At 45.9% G+C, this 21506-nt stretch overlaps 1 protein-coding gene across 6 annotated transcripts in view; it reads left to right on the forward strand.

The window, feature by feature from the left end:
* The window catches only part of AIG1 (androgen induced 1), a 621643-nt gene that overhangs the window by 459140 nt on the left and 140997 nt on the right, over positions 1-21506 (forward strand). Inside the window, exon 4 of one of the 6 annotated variants that reach the window (XM_073575669.1) lies at positions 19557-20571. The exons of the other annotated variants lie outside the window; for them this stretch is intronic. Within the exon in view, the coding sequence (XP_073431770.1) occupies positions 19557-19655 (99 nt within the window). The 3' untranslated portion in view covers positions 19656-20571. Of the gene's footprint in view, positions 1-19556; positions 20572-21506 lie in introns of those variants that run through there. 6 annotated transcript variants of the gene reach the window in all.

The raw sequence follows: 21506 nt of genomic DNA on the forward strand, positions 1-21506 counted from the left end.
GCTATATATGCATATATTGCCTTATTTAGTCTTTGGCTTGAAAAGAAAATACATCTTGCAATGAGAGCTCAGGTGGGATATTCCCTCCTGATGTACACTCAAGTGTAGAATTATTTGGACTCTTGCAGAATTTTCAGAATTTTGTTGGTATATGGCTTGTTCACCATCTGCTTGTGCTTGTGCTGCATTGGTCTTGTGTTCAGAAACACCTGCACAAATATGGCCTTCAGGAGAGGAACATCTCGCCAACCATTGAGCATGGGGGTGGATCAATCATGCCTTGAGGTTGTGTTGCAGCCAATAGCACAGGGAACATTTCATGGGTAGCAATAAGAATGGATTCAATGAAATTCCAACAAATTCTTGATGCAAACATAACACCATCTGTAAAAAAGCTGAAGTTGAAAAGGGGATGTCTTCATGACTTCTATAAATGTATAATAATCCTAAACCCACATGAAAATCCACAATTGAATACCTCAAAAGGTGCAAGTTGAAGGTTTTACAATGGCCCTCACTGTCCATTGATCTGAACATCATTGAAAATCTGTGGCTAGACCTCAAACTAGCAGTACATGCAAAAGACCCAAGAATTTTCCAAACAAGAATGGATGAAAACTCCTCAAACAAGAAATGAAAGAACCTTGTCTGGCTACAAAAAGAATTTACGAGCTGTGATACTTTTATAAGGGGGATCCACTAGGTACTACTCATGCAGGGTGCCCAAACATTTGCATTACTCCATTTCCCTTTTTGTAATTTTTAAAATGTAAAAGATGAAAATATATTTATATATTTATATTTTTTTTCCTAAAATACAAAGGAAATGTGTCATCGCCTTTTAGAGATCATTTCATCTTCAACTTGCTTGACTATTCACAATAACAGTAATTTTGAACAGGGGTGCCCAAACTTTTACATGCCACAGCATAAGAAATTGAAATATATTTTATCAGAGAATTCTGCTTCTTTCTCTATTTACTAGCCATTTCCTTCTGTCCCCACTGCCATCTATATGTTAGGCGTCGGGTTCCTGCAACTGCACAGCAGAGATCCAGAGCCTCACATTCAGCAGTCTCCCATTCTCCATCGACCGCAGAGGAGCCTGCTCAACAGTCCCGTCGTTCCCGACACTCTGCTCAGACCAGCTCTGTAGGTCTGGTTATTGCTGCCACCTCTGGGTCAGCAATCGCAATGCAGGCTGCACTGCAGCAAGCCACTCCAGAGGCTAAGTCCTTCCTTCGCTCCACTGAGCATGCTCACGAGACGATCTCCCATTGGAGATTGGGAGTCACATGCACAGGTCCTTCTCCAGATCTGATTGGTCCATCTCAGGGATCTGGAAGCTTCCGGAAGGTCCCAGCCATAAAAGGTTCGCATGGCCGCTCGGCCATGCGCTAGTATAGACTCTAGTTGCTACCTGTGTGAATGATGACGGATGCATGGACTTGCAAATGGCTCATTAAGATTCCTCTCTCTCTGATATTACGTGTGTGGATAGGGAACTAGTGATAGAGTCAGCGCCAGTCAGTGGCAAGCTACAGGCCACGGTGCATATCATCCACGGTACTAGCGTCCGACAGTGTGCCTGCTACCGGGCATTGTCGTCTTGCGGCAGTGTCTGTCGCCGCGCTGCAGTCAGCAGTATTCATTGGCGTCCGCAGTTGCAATGCCGTACGCACGGTAGGTCAAGAAGGACGCTGACCCTGTATCTTGGGCCCGAGTCCTGTGACCATATACCGTGCGTGCATTCCGCTGAGATCTGTGAGTTCAACAGGCTCAGCATTTGTGTTTAAATGCCTTGGCGTCTCTGTGAATTTAGGCTACTTTCACACATCAGGTTTTCGGCGTCAGGCGCGATCCGGCGTCGTGCCGGAACGCCGGATCCGGCAAATGTTTTGTAAAACCTGATGTGCCGGATCCGGTTTTCTGCCGGATCCGTCTTGTTCTTGACAGACAAAACCGGATCCGTCTCATCCGGTTCATCCGTTTTTCTATCCGTTTTTCGACGGATTACGCCGGATCCGGTTTTTAAAATTGACCCTTGTGGCCTTCCGAACGGGATTGGCTACTGGAAAACTATATATAGCGTGTTCCTACAGCCCTTCTTTGACAGGTTGTAGAGGAGAAAGTGCAGGTTGGAGAGAAGAGCAAGTTACTGGCGAAGATGGATGTTGTCATTGGAAATATTTTGAAGAATTTGGCGGATTTTATAGCGGAGGCGAATCGTTTGAGGGTGATTGTTCTGGAGAAGGAGAGAGCGAGACAGCAGTGCATCAGGCATCGTAGACGACGTTTGTGGATCCACCCCATCACAGCCAAGAGAATGACGCGTGGGGTCTATTCTACACTCTGCATGGACCTTCGACGAAACCCGGATAAATTTTTTGGATATGTTCGGATGAAAATGGAGAATTTTGATTACTTGGTGGAGCGCATTGCACACCTCATAAGAAAAGCGGACACCTATTGCCGCTTCTCTGTTTCACCCGCAGAGCGTCTGATGGTGACTTTAAGGTAAGCCACATTTATTGGATGTGATCGCATCAGAGCACACTTTCTCTGCATTCTTGTTGGTGGTAGTTTGTATCTCCAAGTGTTATAGCTGAGTTTTGGTATGTAATGCTGTGATTTAAAACTAATTTATTGTTTTTTGATTCCCCACAGATTTCTTGCAACTGGAGAATCCCTTTCGTCACTGCATTTCCAGTACAGACTCGGGATTTCCACCATATCTGGAATAGTGAAGTACACATGCCGTGCACTGTGGGACTCCTTAGCTGAAGAGTTTTTACCAGAGCCCACAACAGAGAGGTGGATTGAAATTGCTGACAAGTTTCAACAGATATGTCAGTTTCCCAACTGCTTGGGCGCTGTGGACGGTAAACATATCCGCATTGTAAAGCCAGCCGGATCGGGATCGGAATATTTCAGTTACAAGAAATATTTTTCAATTGTCCTCATGGCCATCGCTGACGCGGAATACAAATTTATTGCTGTTGATATTGGGGCCTATGGCCGCTCCAATGACACTCAAGTTTTCAAACTGTCTGCCATGGGGCGTAAACTGTATGGAAACACCTTCCAGTTCCCACCACCTAGACCGCTGCCGCAAACATCTGGTCCACCTATGCCATTTGTCTGTGTAGGGGATGAAGCTTTCCAGCTGTCAGAACACCTTTTGAAACCGTACTCTAGCAGAGGATTGACAAGACCAAAATGCACTTTTAATTACCGCCTCACAAGAGCAAGAAGAATGGTTGAATGTACCTTTGGTATTCTGACAGCCAAATGGCGGGTCCTATTGACTGCGATCAACCTCAAGACAGAAACTGTTGACGAGGTGATCAAAGCTTGCGTGGTACTCCACAATTTTGTTATCTGCAAGGAACCCATTTCCATTGAGGACACCTCTGAAGAAACCACCTTGCAAGATTACCATGACATTACCACTAGAAGTTCTGTGACGGTTTCAGTAATGAGGGACAATTTTGCACTATACTTTGTCACCTCAAGGCAGAGTACACTGGCAGGATGACAGAGTGTGAAAGATTTGTGCCCTAACCAAACTTGTGTACCTTCTGTACCAACAGTATATACCTTTGCCAACCAAAGTTGGCTATCTTGTCATGGTCTCTATTTTTAGCTTTAGGCCACAGGTGTGTACCTGGTTGTGTTTTATGCAAAGTATTTCACCTTTTAACAAAAGTTGTGTACATTGTTAGGAAATCACCAACAATAAACACAACTTTTTAGGTGAAATACTTTGCTTCAAACACAACCAGGAACACAACTGTGGCAAAAAGCTAAAATTTACCCACAGTTATATACCTGGTTTTGAATACCTTTTTACCTTTTAAATACCCTGTATTTAACCTTTTTTTTAAACATATTTCGCCGCAGAAAGAAATGACAGACAACCAGTGTAAACAATAATTTAACTTTTATTTAAAATATTTTTTTTTTGTAAACTGTTTTTAAAGTTAAAAAAACTTTTTTAATAAAGGTTTGAAACCAACTGGGCATTTTTATTACAAAACACATCATAAATCTGTGTAGTGTGGGGTGGAAATACTGCTGGAGGGGCTGCGGGACACTTCGCCAATGGGAGTGTGGAGAGAGGACTGGGATCGTGGTGGGGAAGGAACAGTTAGAGGCGATGGTGTGGAAAAAGCTACAGAATGGGTGGACATGTGGGAGGCAGAAGAGGTGGTGGGCGGTGGAGTGGAGGGTTGGGCAGGGACTGTAGGAGCAGATGATGTTGATGGAAAGTTGTATGGGGAAGGAGTTTGGTACGGGGAAGGAGTTTGGTACGGGGAAGGAGTTTGGTAAGGGGCAGGTTGCTGGAAGTGGGAGATGTCTGGTACTGGGGAGGTTGCTGGTACTGGGGAGGTTGCTGGTACTGGGGAGGTTGCTGGTATGTAATAGGAGGGGGAGGATGGAAAGTGGCTGGAGGGGGTGCAGATGTAATAGGAGGGGGAGGATGGAAAGTGGCTGGAGGGGGTGCAGGTGGAGGAACTACAGTGGTGGGAGGTGGAGGTTGGGAGGTAACCTGCTGTAGAGCACCGTGGCACGAATGCATTACATGCATCTGCTGGGTAGGAGATAGTGTTGCCATGCGCTCCACAACAGACCTGAAAAAGGTGTGGTTTGGCGAAGATCTTGCTTCTGAATGCATGGTTTGCAGAAGTGTCTTCACCTCCAGAATGCTGGAGTTGATCTGCTGAAAGCCTGCGGAGATTTGCTCTGACAAGACTTTTAGACAGTTCTGGAAAGATGCATTCAGATGCAAGAACTCTGGCGCATAACTCTTTTCCTGACCCCTCTGCCGCTGCCGCCCAGTACCCGCAGGTGTACTAGAGGTGGCAGGGGCAGAAGGGTGGGGTAAAGGGAAAGCGATCTCCTCACCAGCAGCTTCATGTAATGTAGGCGGCCACGATGCTCCTGTGCTGGTGGATGGGACAGATGGGTCGAATGTGTGGGAAGGCTGGGAAGGTGCAGATGTACCGGGGCGGTCGAAGTGTCCCTCGGTGCCGGTCTCCTCAGGGATCGCCTCAGAAGGGTCCAATCGTGCAGGCTCCCGAGTGCTGCTCACCGTGCTGTGGAATAAAGAGAAAAAAAACCAATTAAAATAGTGACATGGTATGGCCCTGGCTGAAAAAAAAAAGTTACATCTAAACATTTTTTTGTCACATGTGGTGTGTAATATTTACCTTCTGGTGAGCATTGTATCCCGGAGGAACGACAGGGCTCGTGCGTACTTGTACTTGCTCCTGCGTCCTCCAGATCCACTCGGGGCCCGCATCTCTTTATTGAACTCCTTCTTGAAACGATCCCTCACAGACCGCCACCGCTTCACAATTCTCTCCCCTGAAACGAGAAAGGACAAAGTGGTTAGTATACAACATCAGTGTTTCCCAAACTCCAGTCCTCATGGTCCCCAGGGGTCATGTTTTCAGGATTTCCAAAGTAAATAGAAATCCTGAACACATGATCCGTGGGGACCACGAGGACTGGAGTTCGGGAAACACTGGTTTAAATCAAGCAACCGGTACTGTATATACTTACGCTCTTTAATCTGGGCCCGAGCTTCGAGGTCCTCCCAGCGGTCCACAAGGAGCGAACAGATTTCCTCCCAGAGTCGTCGGGTAACGATAAGGTCAGCGTGGCGGCGGTCAGCCATATTCCAGAGCGGCTCCCTTTCTCTGACGAGATCGATGAAGTGGTCCACATCGATTCCTCCATCCTCACCGTCAGAGTCGGGAGCACGCTGTGAAGGCTGTTAAAGAAAAAGACAAAAATAACATAATTAGCCTCCACAAAAGAAATGAAATAAAAAGTGCAAAAAAACAAAGCAAAAATATTTATACTTACACGCTGGTGACCGCCGCGTTGCTGTCACCGACGACCCTGGGAGGCACTGCGAGGACCTCTTGGCCGAGCACTAGATTGGGAAGACTAGAGAAGAAAACAAAAAATGTTATGTCTTTGGATGTAGGCATTTGTTTGCTGTGTGTGGTCTGCAGAACATTGTTTTCTATGTGTTGTGTGTAGTGTGATGTTGTGTTTCTGCGTTTGATGCAAAAAACTTACCAATTGTGAGCCCACTCCAAGTGTCTGTCCACCCCTTCCTTCTTCTTCTGGGAGCTCCTCTTCATCTTGTGATTCCTGTTTTGAAATAAAAGGCAATGAATAGACATATATTACAGAGATGATGGATTTTGGAAATAAAAACTTACCGTCAAACGCTGACGATGCGAGGGAGGGCTCCCAGAAGAAGATGTGCTGTCTTCCTGATGGCCAGACTCCATGGCTGTGGGTGGTGTTCCTGCTGCTGCCATTGCTGCTGTTGCTGCATCTATTGGGTGGCTGTTGAATAAAGAGAAACAAAGGGCCAATGAATATCTTGATATTCCATAGCCCTAGTTTGGAGGAATGGGGGATTTGATAATTACTGTCTCTCATCTGCTGCTGGACTCCCCTCCCGTTGTTCAGCATGCTGCTCCATTTGGGGAGGTGCTGATGGTGCTGCTGCAGATGTCTGCTGCCTTCTCCTGCTCCTGGTTCTTGGCTTGGGTGGCATGTTGGGTGTGGCTGAGGGTCCCACTGTCTTGCTTTTATATATGTCTTGTGGGCAGAGCTACTGAGCATGCTCAGACCAAAAAAAACGGATCCGGCCACCGGATCCGGCCTCGCCGGATCAGGCGCATTGCGGCGCTCATAGGCTTTCATTGTATGAAAAAACCGGACACGCCGGATCCGGCGTGTTCGGCTTTTTCGCCGGAGACAAAAAACGTTACAGTAGCCGCTTTTTCCAGACGCCGGATCGCGTCACATTGCCGGATCCGGCGAAAATCGGATGAAACGCATGGCCATCCGGCTCGATCCGGCTCTAATGCAAGTCAATGGGGGGGAAACCGGATCCGGCATTGCATTTCGCCGGATCCGGTTTTTGTCAAAAGCGCCGGATCGCGCCTGACGGCGAAAACCTGATGTGTGAAAGAGGCCTAACAGAGTCCGCCCAGCGCACACAGGGTGACATTTAACCCGAGTGCACAATACTGCCATATTGTGCGTCTGCCATTACATAGCAGCAGTATAACACCTCTGCACGGTGGACTCCGGGTGGCGAACACACTTTCTATTATTTATTATTTACTGCGTTCCGCCATCCCTAACATTATACTAGCGCCAGGTTCTGGCTAGTGATGGCGGACAAGACGCAACTACTGCAGTACATTCAGCAGCTGGAGGGCAGGTTGGCGACTCTCGAGAGTCCCACCTCAGCTGCGAATGCTACTGCGGCCGCTGTTCAGGCAGTCGCAGAGGCTGTCTCTCATATGCCCACATCCACGCCTGCGCCAACATTATCCCGTCTCCCGTTGCCCGACAAGTTTTCGCTCTATCCAGCTTGAGTTACTGGCCGCCCGATTCCCTACAGAGCGGGCTAAGGTGGGGTTTATTGTCTCCCTCCTGTCGGGCAGGGCATTAGAATGGGCCACGCCACTGTGGGAGCACGATGACCCCATGGTTCTGAGTGCTGCTCAGTTTCTAATGTCCCTAAAGCAGGTCTTTTTGGGACCACCGATCACTCACGACACCTCTCTCCAGCTATTAGCTTTAACACAGGGGTCCCTCTCGGTCAGCCATTATGCTGTCCGTTTCCAGACACTGGCTTCCGAGCTGGAGTGGCCTGATAAGACACTCGTCCCTGTGTTCTAGAGGGGTTTGGCGGAGCATGTCAAAGGTGCTCTAGCTACCAGGGAGGTTCCTGTAAGTCTGGAGGAGCTGATTGCTATCTCCACCCGCATTGATCTCCGTTTTACTGAGCGCAGGCTGGAGCGAGCTCAATACAGACAGAAGGCTAGGTTGGCTCCCACCTTCTCTGAACATCTTGAACCCATGGAGGTGCCTCGCACCGGTTCCAGGCCGCGCCCGGTGCGAAGCTCCGCACGCTGTTACCGGTGTCGACAATTTGGTCACCTGGCTAACAGGTGTCCGCAGCGGTTGAAAGAACAATCACATCCAGTGGTAATAGGTGGGGTTCTATCTGATATGAAACCTTTCTCCCCCAAACCGGTGTTCCGAGGGATGTTAGATAACGGTGCCTCCACCTGGGAGGTAGAGGTCACGGTAGACTTTGGGGCAGAAGGAAACTTTATGTCCTCGCCCTTCGCCCAAAAGCACGCAATCCCGCTGGTGCTGCTGCCTCACCCCGTGACCATGAGGGTGGTCAACGGTTCGGCCTTACCATCCCAGATTACCCACCAGACAGCAACCCTTGGGCTCTCAAACCCACCATCTCACCACGAGACGTTGTCCCTGCTCATTATGCCAGAGGGCATCAACCAGGTGTTTCTCGGTGTTCCGTGGCTCTGTTGCCATTCCCCTCATATAGAGTGGTCCTCGGGGAGTATACTGGGTTGGAGCAAGGATTGTGAGGGAAGGTGCATGGGGCAGTGTTCAAGTAGCCTCCACAGCGGTGCCCACGGATCTCTCCGCGCTTCACAGACACTACCAGCAGAGACGCTTCCGCCCTTACAACTGTCCGATAGACCTTTTGCCAAGTGCGGAACCTCCTAGAGGCCGCATGTATCCTCTATCTCTCCTGGAGATGGAGGCCATGTCACAATATATCCGGGAGAACCTGGCGAGAGGATTTATCAGAAAGTCGGTGTCGCCAGCTGGGGCAGGGTTCTTCTTTGTACAGCTGAAGAGTCCCTGCATTTACTACAGAGGTCTCAATGCTATTACTGTAAAAAACAAATACCCTCTTCCCTTGATCTCTGAGTTGTTTGACAGGTTGCGAGGGGCCCGGATCTTCACTAAGTTGGATCAATGGGGGGCTTACAACCTGATCCGCATACGCGAAGGAGACGAGTGGAAGACAGCCTTTAATACCAGGGATGGCCACTATGAGTACCTGGTAATGCCCTTCGGCCTCTATAATGCACCTGCTGTCTTCCAAGACTTCGTAAACAAAGTCTTTCACGACATGCTCTCCTCCTCAGTGGTGGTTTATCTGGATGACATCCTCATCTTTTCTCCAGATTTGGCCTCCCACCGGAAAGATGTCTGCAAGGTCTTCGACCATTTGTGGGCGAACTCTCTCTTTGCCAAGTTGGAGAAGTGCCAATTTGAGCAAGAGTCCTTGCCGTTCCTGGGCTATACCATCTCGACCCAGGGGTTGGCTATGGATCCTGCCAAACTGCAGGCGGTAATGGACTGGCAGGAGTCCCATTCTCTTAAAGCGGTGCAGCGCTTTTTGGGGTTCGTTAATTACTACCGTCAGTTAATTCCCCACTTCTCCATACTGGTAGCTCCTTTGGTCGCCCTCACCAAAAAAGGAGCTAATCCCAAGGTTTGGTGAGAACAGGTCTCCATGGCCTTCTCGTCTCTGAAAACCCATTTTGCTGGCGCACCTATCCTACACCGTCCCGACGTGGATAAACCTTTTATGCTAGAGGTGGATGCCTCATCCGTTGGTGCAGGAGCAGTCCTTTTCCAGAAGGATGCTCAAGGTCGGAAGCATCCCTGCTTCTTCTCAAAGACCTTCTCACCGGCAGAGAAAAACTACTCCATCGGGGACAGGGAGTTGCTGGCAATGAAGTTGGCCTTTTCCGAGTGGAGACACCTCCTGGAAGAAGCCCTGTTCCCCTTTCAGGTGTACACTGATCATAAAAACCTGGTCTATTTACAAACGACCCAGCACATAAACTCTCATCAAGCTAGGTGGTAACTCTTCTTCTCCCGCTTCCGCTTCACCTTGCACTATCTGTCCAGTGAGAAGAACGTCCGTGCTGATGCTCTCTCTCGCTCGGTGGTCTCGGCGGAGGAGGAGGAGGCTGAGGCTCAGCTAATCATCCCCACTGAGAGTCTGAGGACCGTGGCCCCGGTTGTTCTCGAGTCGGTGCCACCGGGCAATACCTTTGTCCCTCCTCGCATGGGCACACGCGTCCAGGGTGGGTGGTCACTTTGGCAATAAGCAGACCACAGAACTCCTGGCAAGGTCTTATTGGTGGCCGCACATGGCTCGGGACACGAAAGAATACATTCAGGCATGCGCCTCTTGTGCTCCGAACAGGTCCTCGAGGCAGAGGCCGGCTGGGTTACTGTATCCCCTGCCAGTGGCAGACAGACCCTGGGAGATGGTTGGCATGGATTTTGTGATCGGCCTGCCCAAGTCCGGTGGCAGCACGGTCATCTGGGTGGTCACCGATCATTTTTCTAAAATGGTTCATCTGGTGCCACTCGCGCGGCTGCCTTCCGCTCGAGGTCTCGCCGCACTGTTCATAAAGCACGTATTTCATTTGCACGGCATGCGGGACAAAATAGTTAGTGACCGAGGTCCTCAATTTGCATCTCGGTTTTGGAGGGAGCTCTGCAGCCTACTCAGTATCGAGCTAAATTTGTCCTCCGCCTATCATCCCGAGATGAACGGGTTGGTTGAGAGAGCCAACCAAACTCTGGTCACGTACTTGCGAAGTTTTGTTTTGGCCAGGCAGGATGACTGGGCATTCTTACTACCGTGGGCCGAATTTGCCCTGAATAATGCAGTGGCTGATTCCACTGGTCAGACACCGTTCCTTAATTACGGTCAGCATCCGCACGTCCCTGTCCCGATGTCAGTGTCTTTCACTGAATCCAGGGTGGCAGACTGGGCAGTGGAGGCTCGCGACATTTGGGATCGCACCTAGGATGCCATTCGAGCCTCTAAGGAGAGAATGAGGGCGTCCACCGACACACATCGACGCCCCACTCCAACTTTTGCCCCTGGCAACTTGGTGTGGCTTTCTTCCCTGAAATATCAGGCTGAGAGCCGAGTCCATCAAGTTCGCATCGCGATACATTGGTCCCTTCAAAATCCATGAGCGGATCAGCTCAGTGGTCTTCCGTCTGGCTCTTCCACCACACTTGGCCATCTCTGATGTCTTCCACGTGTCCCTCCTCAAACCTGTTCACATGTCCCGGTTTTCCGAGTCATCTGCGGGGACTTGTCTTCGGACGAGTTTGAGGTCAACACCATTGTGGGATGCAGGGTGGTGTGTGGCAAAAAGTTTTATTTGGTGAATTGGAAGGGTCATGGTCCTGAGGCCTGGACCTGGGAACCAGTGGAGAACATCCAAGCGCCGCTCCTTATTGTGGCATTTGAGCGTAGTGAGTCTCAGAGGGGAGGGGGCCCTAGTTGGGGGGGTAATGTTAGGAGTCGGGTTCCTGCAACTGCACAGCAGGGATCCAGAGCCTCACATTCAGCGGTCTCCCATTCTCCATTGACCGCAGAGGAGCCTGCTCAGCAGTCCTGTCATTCCCGACGCTCTGCTTAGACCAGCTCTGTAGGTCTGGTTGTTGCTGCCACCACTGGGCCAGCAATGGCAATGCAGGCTGCTCAGCAGCAAGCCACTCCAGAGGCTAAGTCCTTCCGTCGCTCCACTGAGCATGCTCACGAGACGATCTCCCATTGGAGATCGGGAGTCACATGCACAAGTCCTTCTCCAGATCTGATTGGTCCATCTCAGGGATCTGAAAGCCTCCGGAAGGTCCCGGCTATAAAAGTTTTGCATGGCTGCTTGGCCATGCGTTAGTATAGACTCTAGTTGCTACCTGTGTGAATGATGACGGATGCATGGACTTGCAAATGACTCATTAAGATTCCCCTCTCTCTGATATTACGTGTGTGGATAGGGAACTAGCGATAGAGTCAGCGCCAGTCAGTGGCAAGCTACAGGCCACGGTGAATATTATCCACGGTACTAGCGTCCGACAGTGTGCCTGCTACCGTGCATTGTCGTCTTTCGGCAGTGTCTGTTGCCGCGCTGCAGTCAGCAGTACTCATTGGCATCCATGGTTGCGACACCGTACGCACGGTAGGTCAAGAAGGACGCTGACCCTGTATCTTGGGCCCGAGTCCTGTGACCATATACCGTGCGTGCATTCCGCTGAGACCTGTAAGTTCAACAGGCTCAGCATTTGTGTTTAAACGCCTTGGCGTCTCTGTGAATTAACAGAGTCCGCCCACCGCACACCGGGTGACGTTCAACCCGCGTGCGCAATACCGCCATATTGTGCGTCTGTCATTACATAGCAGCAGTGTAACACCTCTGCACGGTGGACCCCGGGTGGCGAGCGCACTTTCTATCATTTATTATTTAGTGCGTTCCACCGTATGTAACACTATATTTGTCATTCACTTAAAAAATAACTGCTCAACTCTGTCTTGCTCAAGCCAAGATAGACTGTCAGCACTGCTAGGTGTCAGGTTACTCCACTTATAATACTCAAAGGAGAGGATGGGCGAGTGAGCAGCAGAATGAAAAAAAAATGGGGAGAGAGACACAGAAAGATCATGATGAGCTATGCAACAAGTCTTTTCCCGCACCTGAGAGCTGGATTCCGATCTACACAGCTCAGCACTGATGTATAATTTTTTCTATGGTGCTGCTGTTTCTTTTTGTGTGCCGACTAAGGAGTGAAGAGTGGGAATACATCTTAGTGTGTAGTGCTGTGTGCTGTGCTTATTTTGAAAAGTTACTTGAAAGTTCAGTTACTTTTTAAGAAGCTAATGAGTTGTTTTTGTGTTATGTTATGGTCATAAATCATCTCTACTGTGAAGTACAAATCTATCAGTTTTGTAACGTTTGACTAAATCTGAGTAGAATGCATAGTGTCATGCTCTTCATAATTCATCCTGCTCCTTCTATCTGTACGCATATGATCAGTAAACACCAAAGAACCCATGCCATTAACAGCATATATATAAAAATCAATGTGTGTGTGTGTATCTCCAACCAACCAATCACGAAGCATCTTTCATTTCACCAGAGCTGTTCAAAAGAAGCTAAGCTGTGATTGGTTGCTATGACCAACAGTTTTCCTTGCAACCAATCACTAAGCATCTCTCATTTCACCAGAGCTGGTTAAAAGTAGCTGAGCTGTGATTTGTTGCTATGACCAAGTTTTCCCACTTGACAACACCTCAGCAGACACTGACATGGTGGGAGAAATCTAGCATCCCCAGGAATATAATGCTCCAGCCATCGTCTTTCCCCCAGAAAGGAGCACAGAGCACATGACAGAAATGAACCCCCCCTCCTGTGTGGTATCATTAAGTGACACACATTAATGTAGGAAAGTGCACATATTAAATGTCATGTGGATTTAATATTTTCTCACAGACAATTTTATGCATTATTGATGTGTTACTTACTGTGCTCTGATGCTGTGAGTTTTTTTAAAGTGCTACTTTCCCCATAATTCACCTGAATATGCCCTTATAACACATAATGCTTTTCCCATAACAACCCATTAAATATGATACTATACTGCATGCAGATGCTGTACATCCATGAGCAACTCAGCCGGACAAATTACAAGTTGACGGTGCATGAAAATGTGTGTGATGGTTTCTCTATTGTACTAATGTATAAGGTTTGTGCCTGTCCATTGGTGAAAAGCATGACTGTGATATTTATGGTGGCAGATAAGTGAGAATATCAGCCTGATCAGTAGAAAACCTGGGATCTTAGTGAACCATGTTTCTGTGCAATTTCACTATTCTACTTTTACTGGCTTTGACGGGATGATGTGGGATATTAGGGGTAGTAGTCCAGTACCTTTTGCTGACGGGATGATGTGGGACATTACAGTGAATTTGGCTATGCGGAGTGGGCAGGGCTCTACACTCAGCTTTATATATAGATAAAATCATTATAATTTGTTATAACTAACCGTAGTTAGTTACTATGCCCGGGCAGCGCCAGGCTCTTCAGCTAGTACATATATAACGCTGCCTTTGTCATGTTTAGACAGATGACGTGGTGTGCTTACTATCCTTTCTGGTACAGGTTATTCTTGGTTTCATCTGTACGTAGCCTCTTGTTATAAAACTTGGCATGCTTCCTAAAATGTGTTTTTGCAAAGTCTAACCCAGCCTTTCTGTTCTTGAGTGTTACCAACAATTCAAATCTTGCGATAAAACCTCTGGATTTACATTTCTGGCGGTGTTTTTGATTGCATACTTTGGCAACGATACTCCTACCTTCTTAAATAAGTTATTGACTTTAATAGATATCATGTTCTTTCAAGTCTTTGGTGGTAGTAAGCTTGTGTTTAATACTGAAATCAAAGATGTGATAAAATAAGAAAGTTAGCACATATATAAATTTACATTTAGTGTTTGAAAGTTTGTGAACCCTTCAGAATTTTCAAAATTTTTGCATTAAATTGACCTAAATCTCTCAGATTTTCACACAAATCCTAAAATTAAATAAAGCACCCATCAAACTAATGAATCAATAATATTCTAAATTGTTTTTGTTATTGAGAAAAATAATCCAGTATCACTTGTCTGTGAGTGGCAAAAGTATGTGAACCTTTGCTCTTGGTGTCTGTAGTTAACCTATTGTACAGCAATATCTGCATCCAAACACTTCTGATAATTGTTGATTAGTCCTGCACATCGGCGTGGGGGAATTTTAGTACAATTCTCCCTTCAAAATAGCTTCATATTCTTCCACAGCATTTCTGTAGGATAAGAGTATGGACTTTTACTTGGCCATTTAATAACTTTAAACATTTAACTTATTTTTCTTTAACCATTCTATTATAGAACAACTTGTGTGCTTTTTGGTTGCTGTCTTACTGCATGACCCAAATTAGCTCCTATGTGGATACAAAAGTATCCAAAACACACCACTCACAAATAGAATGTTGAAAAGATAACAAATTTTATTAAAATATTAATCCTTGTTAAAAAATAGTCACAGTCATAAATGACAACCTGGTACTTGTAAAGAGGAAAGGAGTTTTACCCGAGTAAAGTGCACAAAAAGGTGATATGGGAAATAGATACAGGCTCTAGGAATATATGCTGCTTATATAATTACCAACATATCAATATACATAAAATTGATCAGATCCATGGTAATCAAATTAAAGTGCCTCATGCAAAGAATAATGTATGTCAGCAGAGATGTAAATAACAGCACATACCCATAGTTATCAGCCCGTCCACAATATCACAAATGCCCCGACACGCGTTTCGCTATTTCAAAGGGTAGTGTGCATGTCATGTCTCTAAAGAGGTCTGATTTATATGGCACTGGTACTCACTCATGGCCCAATAGTTTGTCACGCATGGCACCGCCGCCCCTGGTTTCCAGGTGCAACGGTGTCTGGCACTCAGCTCCGGTGTGCGGGGAGGAAATCCTCCATGACGTCACATCCGCCTGCCTTTGTTGAAAGAGGCCTTAAGCCAGAGGCGAGGAACTCGGGCGCAGTGCACATGCGCGGCGCCATGTTACTGAAGCCCAATGCATGAAGAAATCTCCCTCATGGAAACCGCGCCTGTGCTGGAAGAATGTACACAGCTCCAGCAATATTATTGTGGTATGGTGTCAGTAAAACGGTATACAATAAAGTGGTTTGTGTAGGGGAGACAAAAATGTTTGAACAATACATCAGTTTGTGCTTGCAGGCTCCTTTTCAAAGAACTGCTGACAATTAATCATGTGCGTACACTTAAGCAGTATAAAATACCCCATAATACAAAAAAGTACCATATGGTATTAACAGATCTAACCACAGGAGTCATAACAAGCAGTATATCAAATTAATAACAAGCAATTAGGACTTATAACAGGAATATAAATAGTGTATAGCCGTCAAAAAAAATCCAAAAAATATGTTTTTATACAGATGACATCTAGTGGATTCCATACAATTTGAAAGGAGTCCTTTGTCAGACCTCATCTGGATTCCCAATGTGGCTATGGATCCCAAAGTGTTCCTGGGTGAGCAGACAGAGCCATACTTCAAACCAAGACAAATGCACAAATTGTCTGGAGATTCAGTTCACGGACAGATGTATTTTTTCTTGATAATTATACCAATAATAATACTGGCATAATTCAGAATTCAATGTTTCATGAATGATGGCAAGTTCTGGCCCAAACCATGATAATACCATCAGCATGTTTCGCAAATTTTATGAGATTTTTATCCTGTAATTTAGTTTTTCTCTTTCTCCAAACATAAGCTTCTCAAGCTCTATATTGATATCATGTGAGCACAAAACATTGTTACCATAGCCTTCTGTTCAGGTGATCTTTACCAAAATGCAGACAGACATCAATGCTCATTTTGGAGAGTAGTGGCTTTCTCCTTGCAATCCTAGCATGCACACCATTGTTGTTCAGTGTCCTCCTTATGGTGGACTCATGAACAGTAGTATTAACTAATGTGAGAGAGGCCTTTAGTTGCATAGAAGTTAACATGGGTTCATTTTTGACCTTGTGGACTATTATATACCTTACTTTTAGAAAGCGACGCTGCACGAAATGTTTATTGGGGAACAGGACTAACTCCAAGGCAATACTTCAAATAATATTAATACTTCTCTTCCTTGCAATTGTTGCAATGTGTCCAAACATAGGTTTTGAGTAATGTGATCTACATTCATTTACACCCCACCTTGCCAGCATGAAAGATATGTTGCCCATTCAGACACAGTGCTAGTTGGTAATTGGGTGGCTATTTAATGATATACATACTCTCACCAATACTTATACCTTCTGATACATAAGAGTTTGACACAAACCATCCATCTCTTGCCTTGTCATTGGCCCCTCTTTTTTACCCTGGGTCATGATCATAGAGAAATATATTTACCAATAGAAATTCTCTTCTTTGTCATGTGTTTCACGTTACTGTAATTCTTGTGATAATAACATTTTGGATTGATTTTTAAATGGCATAATTGGATCTGCTTCTCCTTTTTTAATTCATGTTGTTATCAGTCGCCAATATATGGGTACATTTATCATGTGGAACTGGTACCTGTGCTATATACATACAGATATGTAATATATACAAATATTAATAACTAGATGGAGCCCCAATGCTATTGCATCGGGAAGGTGGTAATGTCATGACGGGGGCAGGCTTTGCAGCATTGAGAATCTCTCCCCCCCATGTGCTCAGCCACCTATCCACTCTTTCCCCATGTGCTAACTTCTCCCATCTGTGCTCTCTTCTTTGACCTGTCTACCCCATGTGCTATCCCCCTTGTCTGCTGTCTCTCTCCTTCCTGTGCTGTGTTCTCCCCTCATGTGCTGTCCCGTTAGAGCACAGAGGGGAGACAGCTCATTCTCTCTCACCCCTGTGTCTGACTGTGTACAGAGCATACCACAGCTCCTGGGCAGGGGAGGAAGCAAAAGACAATACTGACATTACAGCAGGAGATCGCAGAGGATACATTTTGTGAGGTAAAATATTGTTTAAAAACAGTCATTGAAATATTTTACCTCACAAAATGAATCCTCTGTGATCCCCTGCTGTAATGTCAGTATTGTCTTTTGCTTCCTCCCCTGCCCAGGAGATATGGTATACTCCGTACATGGTCAGACACAGACAATTTTTAAAATGAACTTTCGTTCGTGGGAAAACCCCTTTAATGTGACCGGCTTCCTCTGACACGTCGTGCATCTGCCACCGGGATCAGCCGAATGATTCACTGCACCTGCGCGGAATTCATGCAGGCACAGTGCGACGGTGTTCCGCTAGTGGCACCGTGTAAAAGGCTGCGTGAGTGTGTGTGACTGTGATTGTGAGGCTGAGTGTGACTGAGTGTGAGTGTGACTGAGTGTGTGAGTGTGACTGTGTGAGAGTGACTGAGTGTGTGAGAGTGACTGAGTGTGTGAGATTGTGTGTGTGTGGTGCGATGGTGTTCCACAGGTGGTACCGCGCAATAGGTTGGTACCAGCAGCAGTTTTCATATTGAGACACCCATCAATTGGGTGTCCCAATATGGCGGTCGGTGAACTTCCTCCGCTTGGAAATCTGGGATACGGTGACATCTGGACAGAATAGGAAATGAAAACATTACAATGCAATTATATAAATAGATATTCTAATCAAGAAGATGGGGAGCAACAAACACAAATTATACTTAGAGAGATTGTCAGCATTCAAGAAAGTGGGCACTAAACTGTTGAAAATACCTAAAATGTGCCTTTCTAAGGTTGACAGCTTGTGCCACTGAGCTCACTGAGTTCAGTGACGGGCTTGAGATAGTGGTGTACGCTTTTGATGTGATGTCACCCCTGCAGTCAAAACTTCTGTATCGGAGCAGTGTCGAGATGCTGAAGCAAACAATGTATGTACCTTGAAATGTTTTAAAAAAACCATCAAATGCTTTCTCAGCAGCTATCTGTCCACAACTCCCCCATACATGCATGCTCTGCTTACCTCTGGCAATGGCTTGTCTCCAGTGACTAAGGCTTGTTATACTGTATTGTCATTCTAAACAGTTAAAGGGAATCAGTCACCCCATTTTCGGCCTATAAGATGCGGCAACAGCCATCAGGGGCTTATCTACAGCATTCTGTAATGCTGTAGATAAGCCCTCCGAAGTAACTTGAAAGATCAGAAAAACAAGTTAGATTATACTCACCGGGGGGCGGATGCGGTGGGTGTCGCGGTCCGGTCTCTCCTATCTTCTAGAGATGACGTCCTCCTTCTTACTTCTGCCGCGGCTCCTGTTGAGGGCAGAGTAAAGTACTGCAGTGTGCAGGTGCCAGGAGAGGTCAGAGACGTCCGGCGCCTGCGCATTGTAGTACTCTGCTCTGCCCTTAACAGGGCAGAGCAGTGCGCCTGCGCCAGAGCCGCGATGGGAAGCAAAGAAGAGCACGTCATTTCTAGAAGATGGGAGGTGCTGGACCGGACCGTGACACCCATCGGACCGGACGGACCCGGGACCGCCCCTGGGTGAGTATAATATATCTACAGAATGCTGTAGATAAGCCCCTGATGGCGGTGGCTGCATCTTATAGGCCAAAAATGGGTTGACAGATTCCCTTTAAAGGGTCTCCTTTATTTCCTAAGAAACATTGGTTTTCTTCACAAGCCTGTGCCTTGCATTGCATATCAGCCTCTGTTTACTTGTATGGGAATGACCTGCAGTACTAGAAATAAAAATTACACTGATGTGGGGAAATATAGAAGAACCACTGTTTTCCAACTTCTGGACATCGCCTTTAATCTCAGTAAACCAATAAACCATATACACAACGTTCATTAACATATACTTATAATTGTTAACAGATTTGTATTCCTCGTTGCAGTAAAAGAACTTAACTAGAATTAACATATAACCAGACATGTGCAGCAAACAATGCATTATTATAGTTATTATAGACAAACCATAGACATCATGAATAGCAGGGACATTGTAGTTGGCATCCAAACAGTTACCAGTTAGTAAAATGTCATTATTTAGCTTCTTTCGAGTAATAAGAAAAATAATATATTTAATTATGCATGTAACAAATGTGATACGCCACAAGAAAGTTAAGTCATTATCTTCTATTATTTTAAACTCTTTTTTGTTTGATTTTTAAATGAATATGTACAATAAGTAACCATTATATTGCAAGAAAGCACATTTTCTTTATGTATCTGATAAGCGGGTTATTTTCACAGCATGTTTTTACATTAATAAGATGAAGACATTTTGCTGAAGTTACTCCATAACGCTCCAAATGTTTTTCTATAAATATTAGGTTTGGCTGACGGCGTACCGCAGCTGTGTGAGAGCTGGCATACCTGACAGTGGTAGCGGATCAATGGCAACAGTGCACTGTTGGGTTGGACAGAAGTGAATTCTCAAAGCCGCTGCAGTTGAACTGCAGGCCAAAAACAGCTTGTCCTCACAAAACTGGACTTATTGTCATGAGAAAGTTGCACTTGCTCTCCAAGACTGTTGTGGATTCCATGTGCATATAAATAATTGTGATATATTTCATGGAAGTATGTTTTATATGACCTTGTTTTATAGTGATACACTCCATTAAACATGTTATAACTTGCTAGATGTAGTATAAAGACTGCATAAAAAGGTCAATAAAGTTCTACAATAGCCTTGGTTTTTTTTCAGTCCATGTAAGGAACTTTATTAACTTCTGCTGTTATTATGCCTCATAATAGAATACACGGAAAATTAGGGAAAAGAGTATTTCATAAGTAGACACTTGAATTAAAATACTGATGGCTAAAGCCAATGCCATGGCGTATAAAAATTCCACTTGGAATTTGATTGGATGATTGCACTGCAACAGCCCATTAATGGAGTAGGTTAAATGGCAAATTACCATGTTTGCAGTTGTTATCTGATACTTCAGGCCACTTTCTACCCCCTGTAGATGATCTTTTCCACTCCCAAAGGTGCTGCCAGGCATCATAAAATCACATAATAATAATAACAATAACAATTGTATTTATATAGTGGCAAAATATTCCACAGCACTTTACATGTTACTTATTAAAATGGTTTGTGGGCAGACTTTACTTCTGAATACTTGCTTATCACAGGTGAAAAAACGTCTTGATCCAATTCTTCTAAAATTAAAAGGATACAACTTTGCAATGAGAATCCCTTCTATCAGTCCCCTTGATAGCATATGTCTAAGCTCTGCTCATGTTGCGCTTTACTAGTACGTTTGGCATATGTATTTGTTAGTATATGAGAGCGCTGAAGACTACATGATTCAATACAGAGGAAGGCAACTATTGAAAAAAAAAAAAAGGATACTACATGGGAAATCTTCCATCTGTGAAATGTTGGGAAACTAATTTGATGTGAACAAAGCCTTCGCAAGAATTAGGGAACAATAGGAAGTTTGATTGTAGGTTCACACTAAAGTAGGGTTCTTTTATTGTTGTCCCTACAGGGTGATGAAAGGAACTAAGTGCACCCTATTTGAGTTCTATGTATCAGGACTAGAGTTGAGTGAAACAGGTCGGTCTGATTCAAAAATCGCCGGCTTTCGCCAAAGTCGGGTTTGGCCGATCGAAACCCGACCCTAGCGTGAGGTTGGCCATGAGGTCGCCGATCAGCGTGCCAAAGTCGCGTTTCAAATGATGCCCTCAGCGCATTTTCTCACCCAGTGATGGAGGACGCACACTGTGGGCAACGCGATGACATGCGCAGCGGCCAGCACCATCTTAGAGAACGGCATTGAAGTGATTGGCTGGCTTTGTGGGGCATCACAGTGGCGCAGCTGGTGCTGATGGTGGTGGTGCATCGGCTGGTTCTGGCAAAAGCACAATAGCAGCTAAGGCATGAGGTGTTGAGCCTGCATCATCCTCTGGCCCAAGAAGGCCTGTAAGGTTGCCTTTTCTTGGAGTAGGAAAACCGCTTTTAAAGCCGGAGCATCAGGAACAGGTTTTGGCGCACATTGCCAAAACAGCCACCAGCTCTATTGCCTCCTCTTCTGAACAGTCGAAACCTGCAAGCACGGAGTCGTCAGTGCAGGGTTCTGGTCATAAAAAACCCTTTCCTTGTGTCCTTCACCCCCACCAAAAGTTAAGGATGCGGCAGCCCACACTTCAGATTACTCTATGGAGCTCTTTTTACATACCATGCCTGGGTAATCCAGTCAAATCCTGAATTCCCCAGTCTAAGATGAATCTTACATGGAGTGCACTGATGCACAGCCACTGCTAGATGATTC

Source organism: Dendrobates tinctorius, unplaced genomic scaffold, assembly GCF_039654945.1.
Source record: "Dendrobates tinctorius isolate UK_male_01 unplaced genomic scaffold, ASM3965494v1 ptg000046l, whole genome shotgun sequence".
In the NCBI taxonomy this organism is placed as follows: Eukaryota; Metazoa; Chordata; class Amphibia; order Anura; family Dendrobatidae; genus Dendrobates; species Dendrobates tinctorius.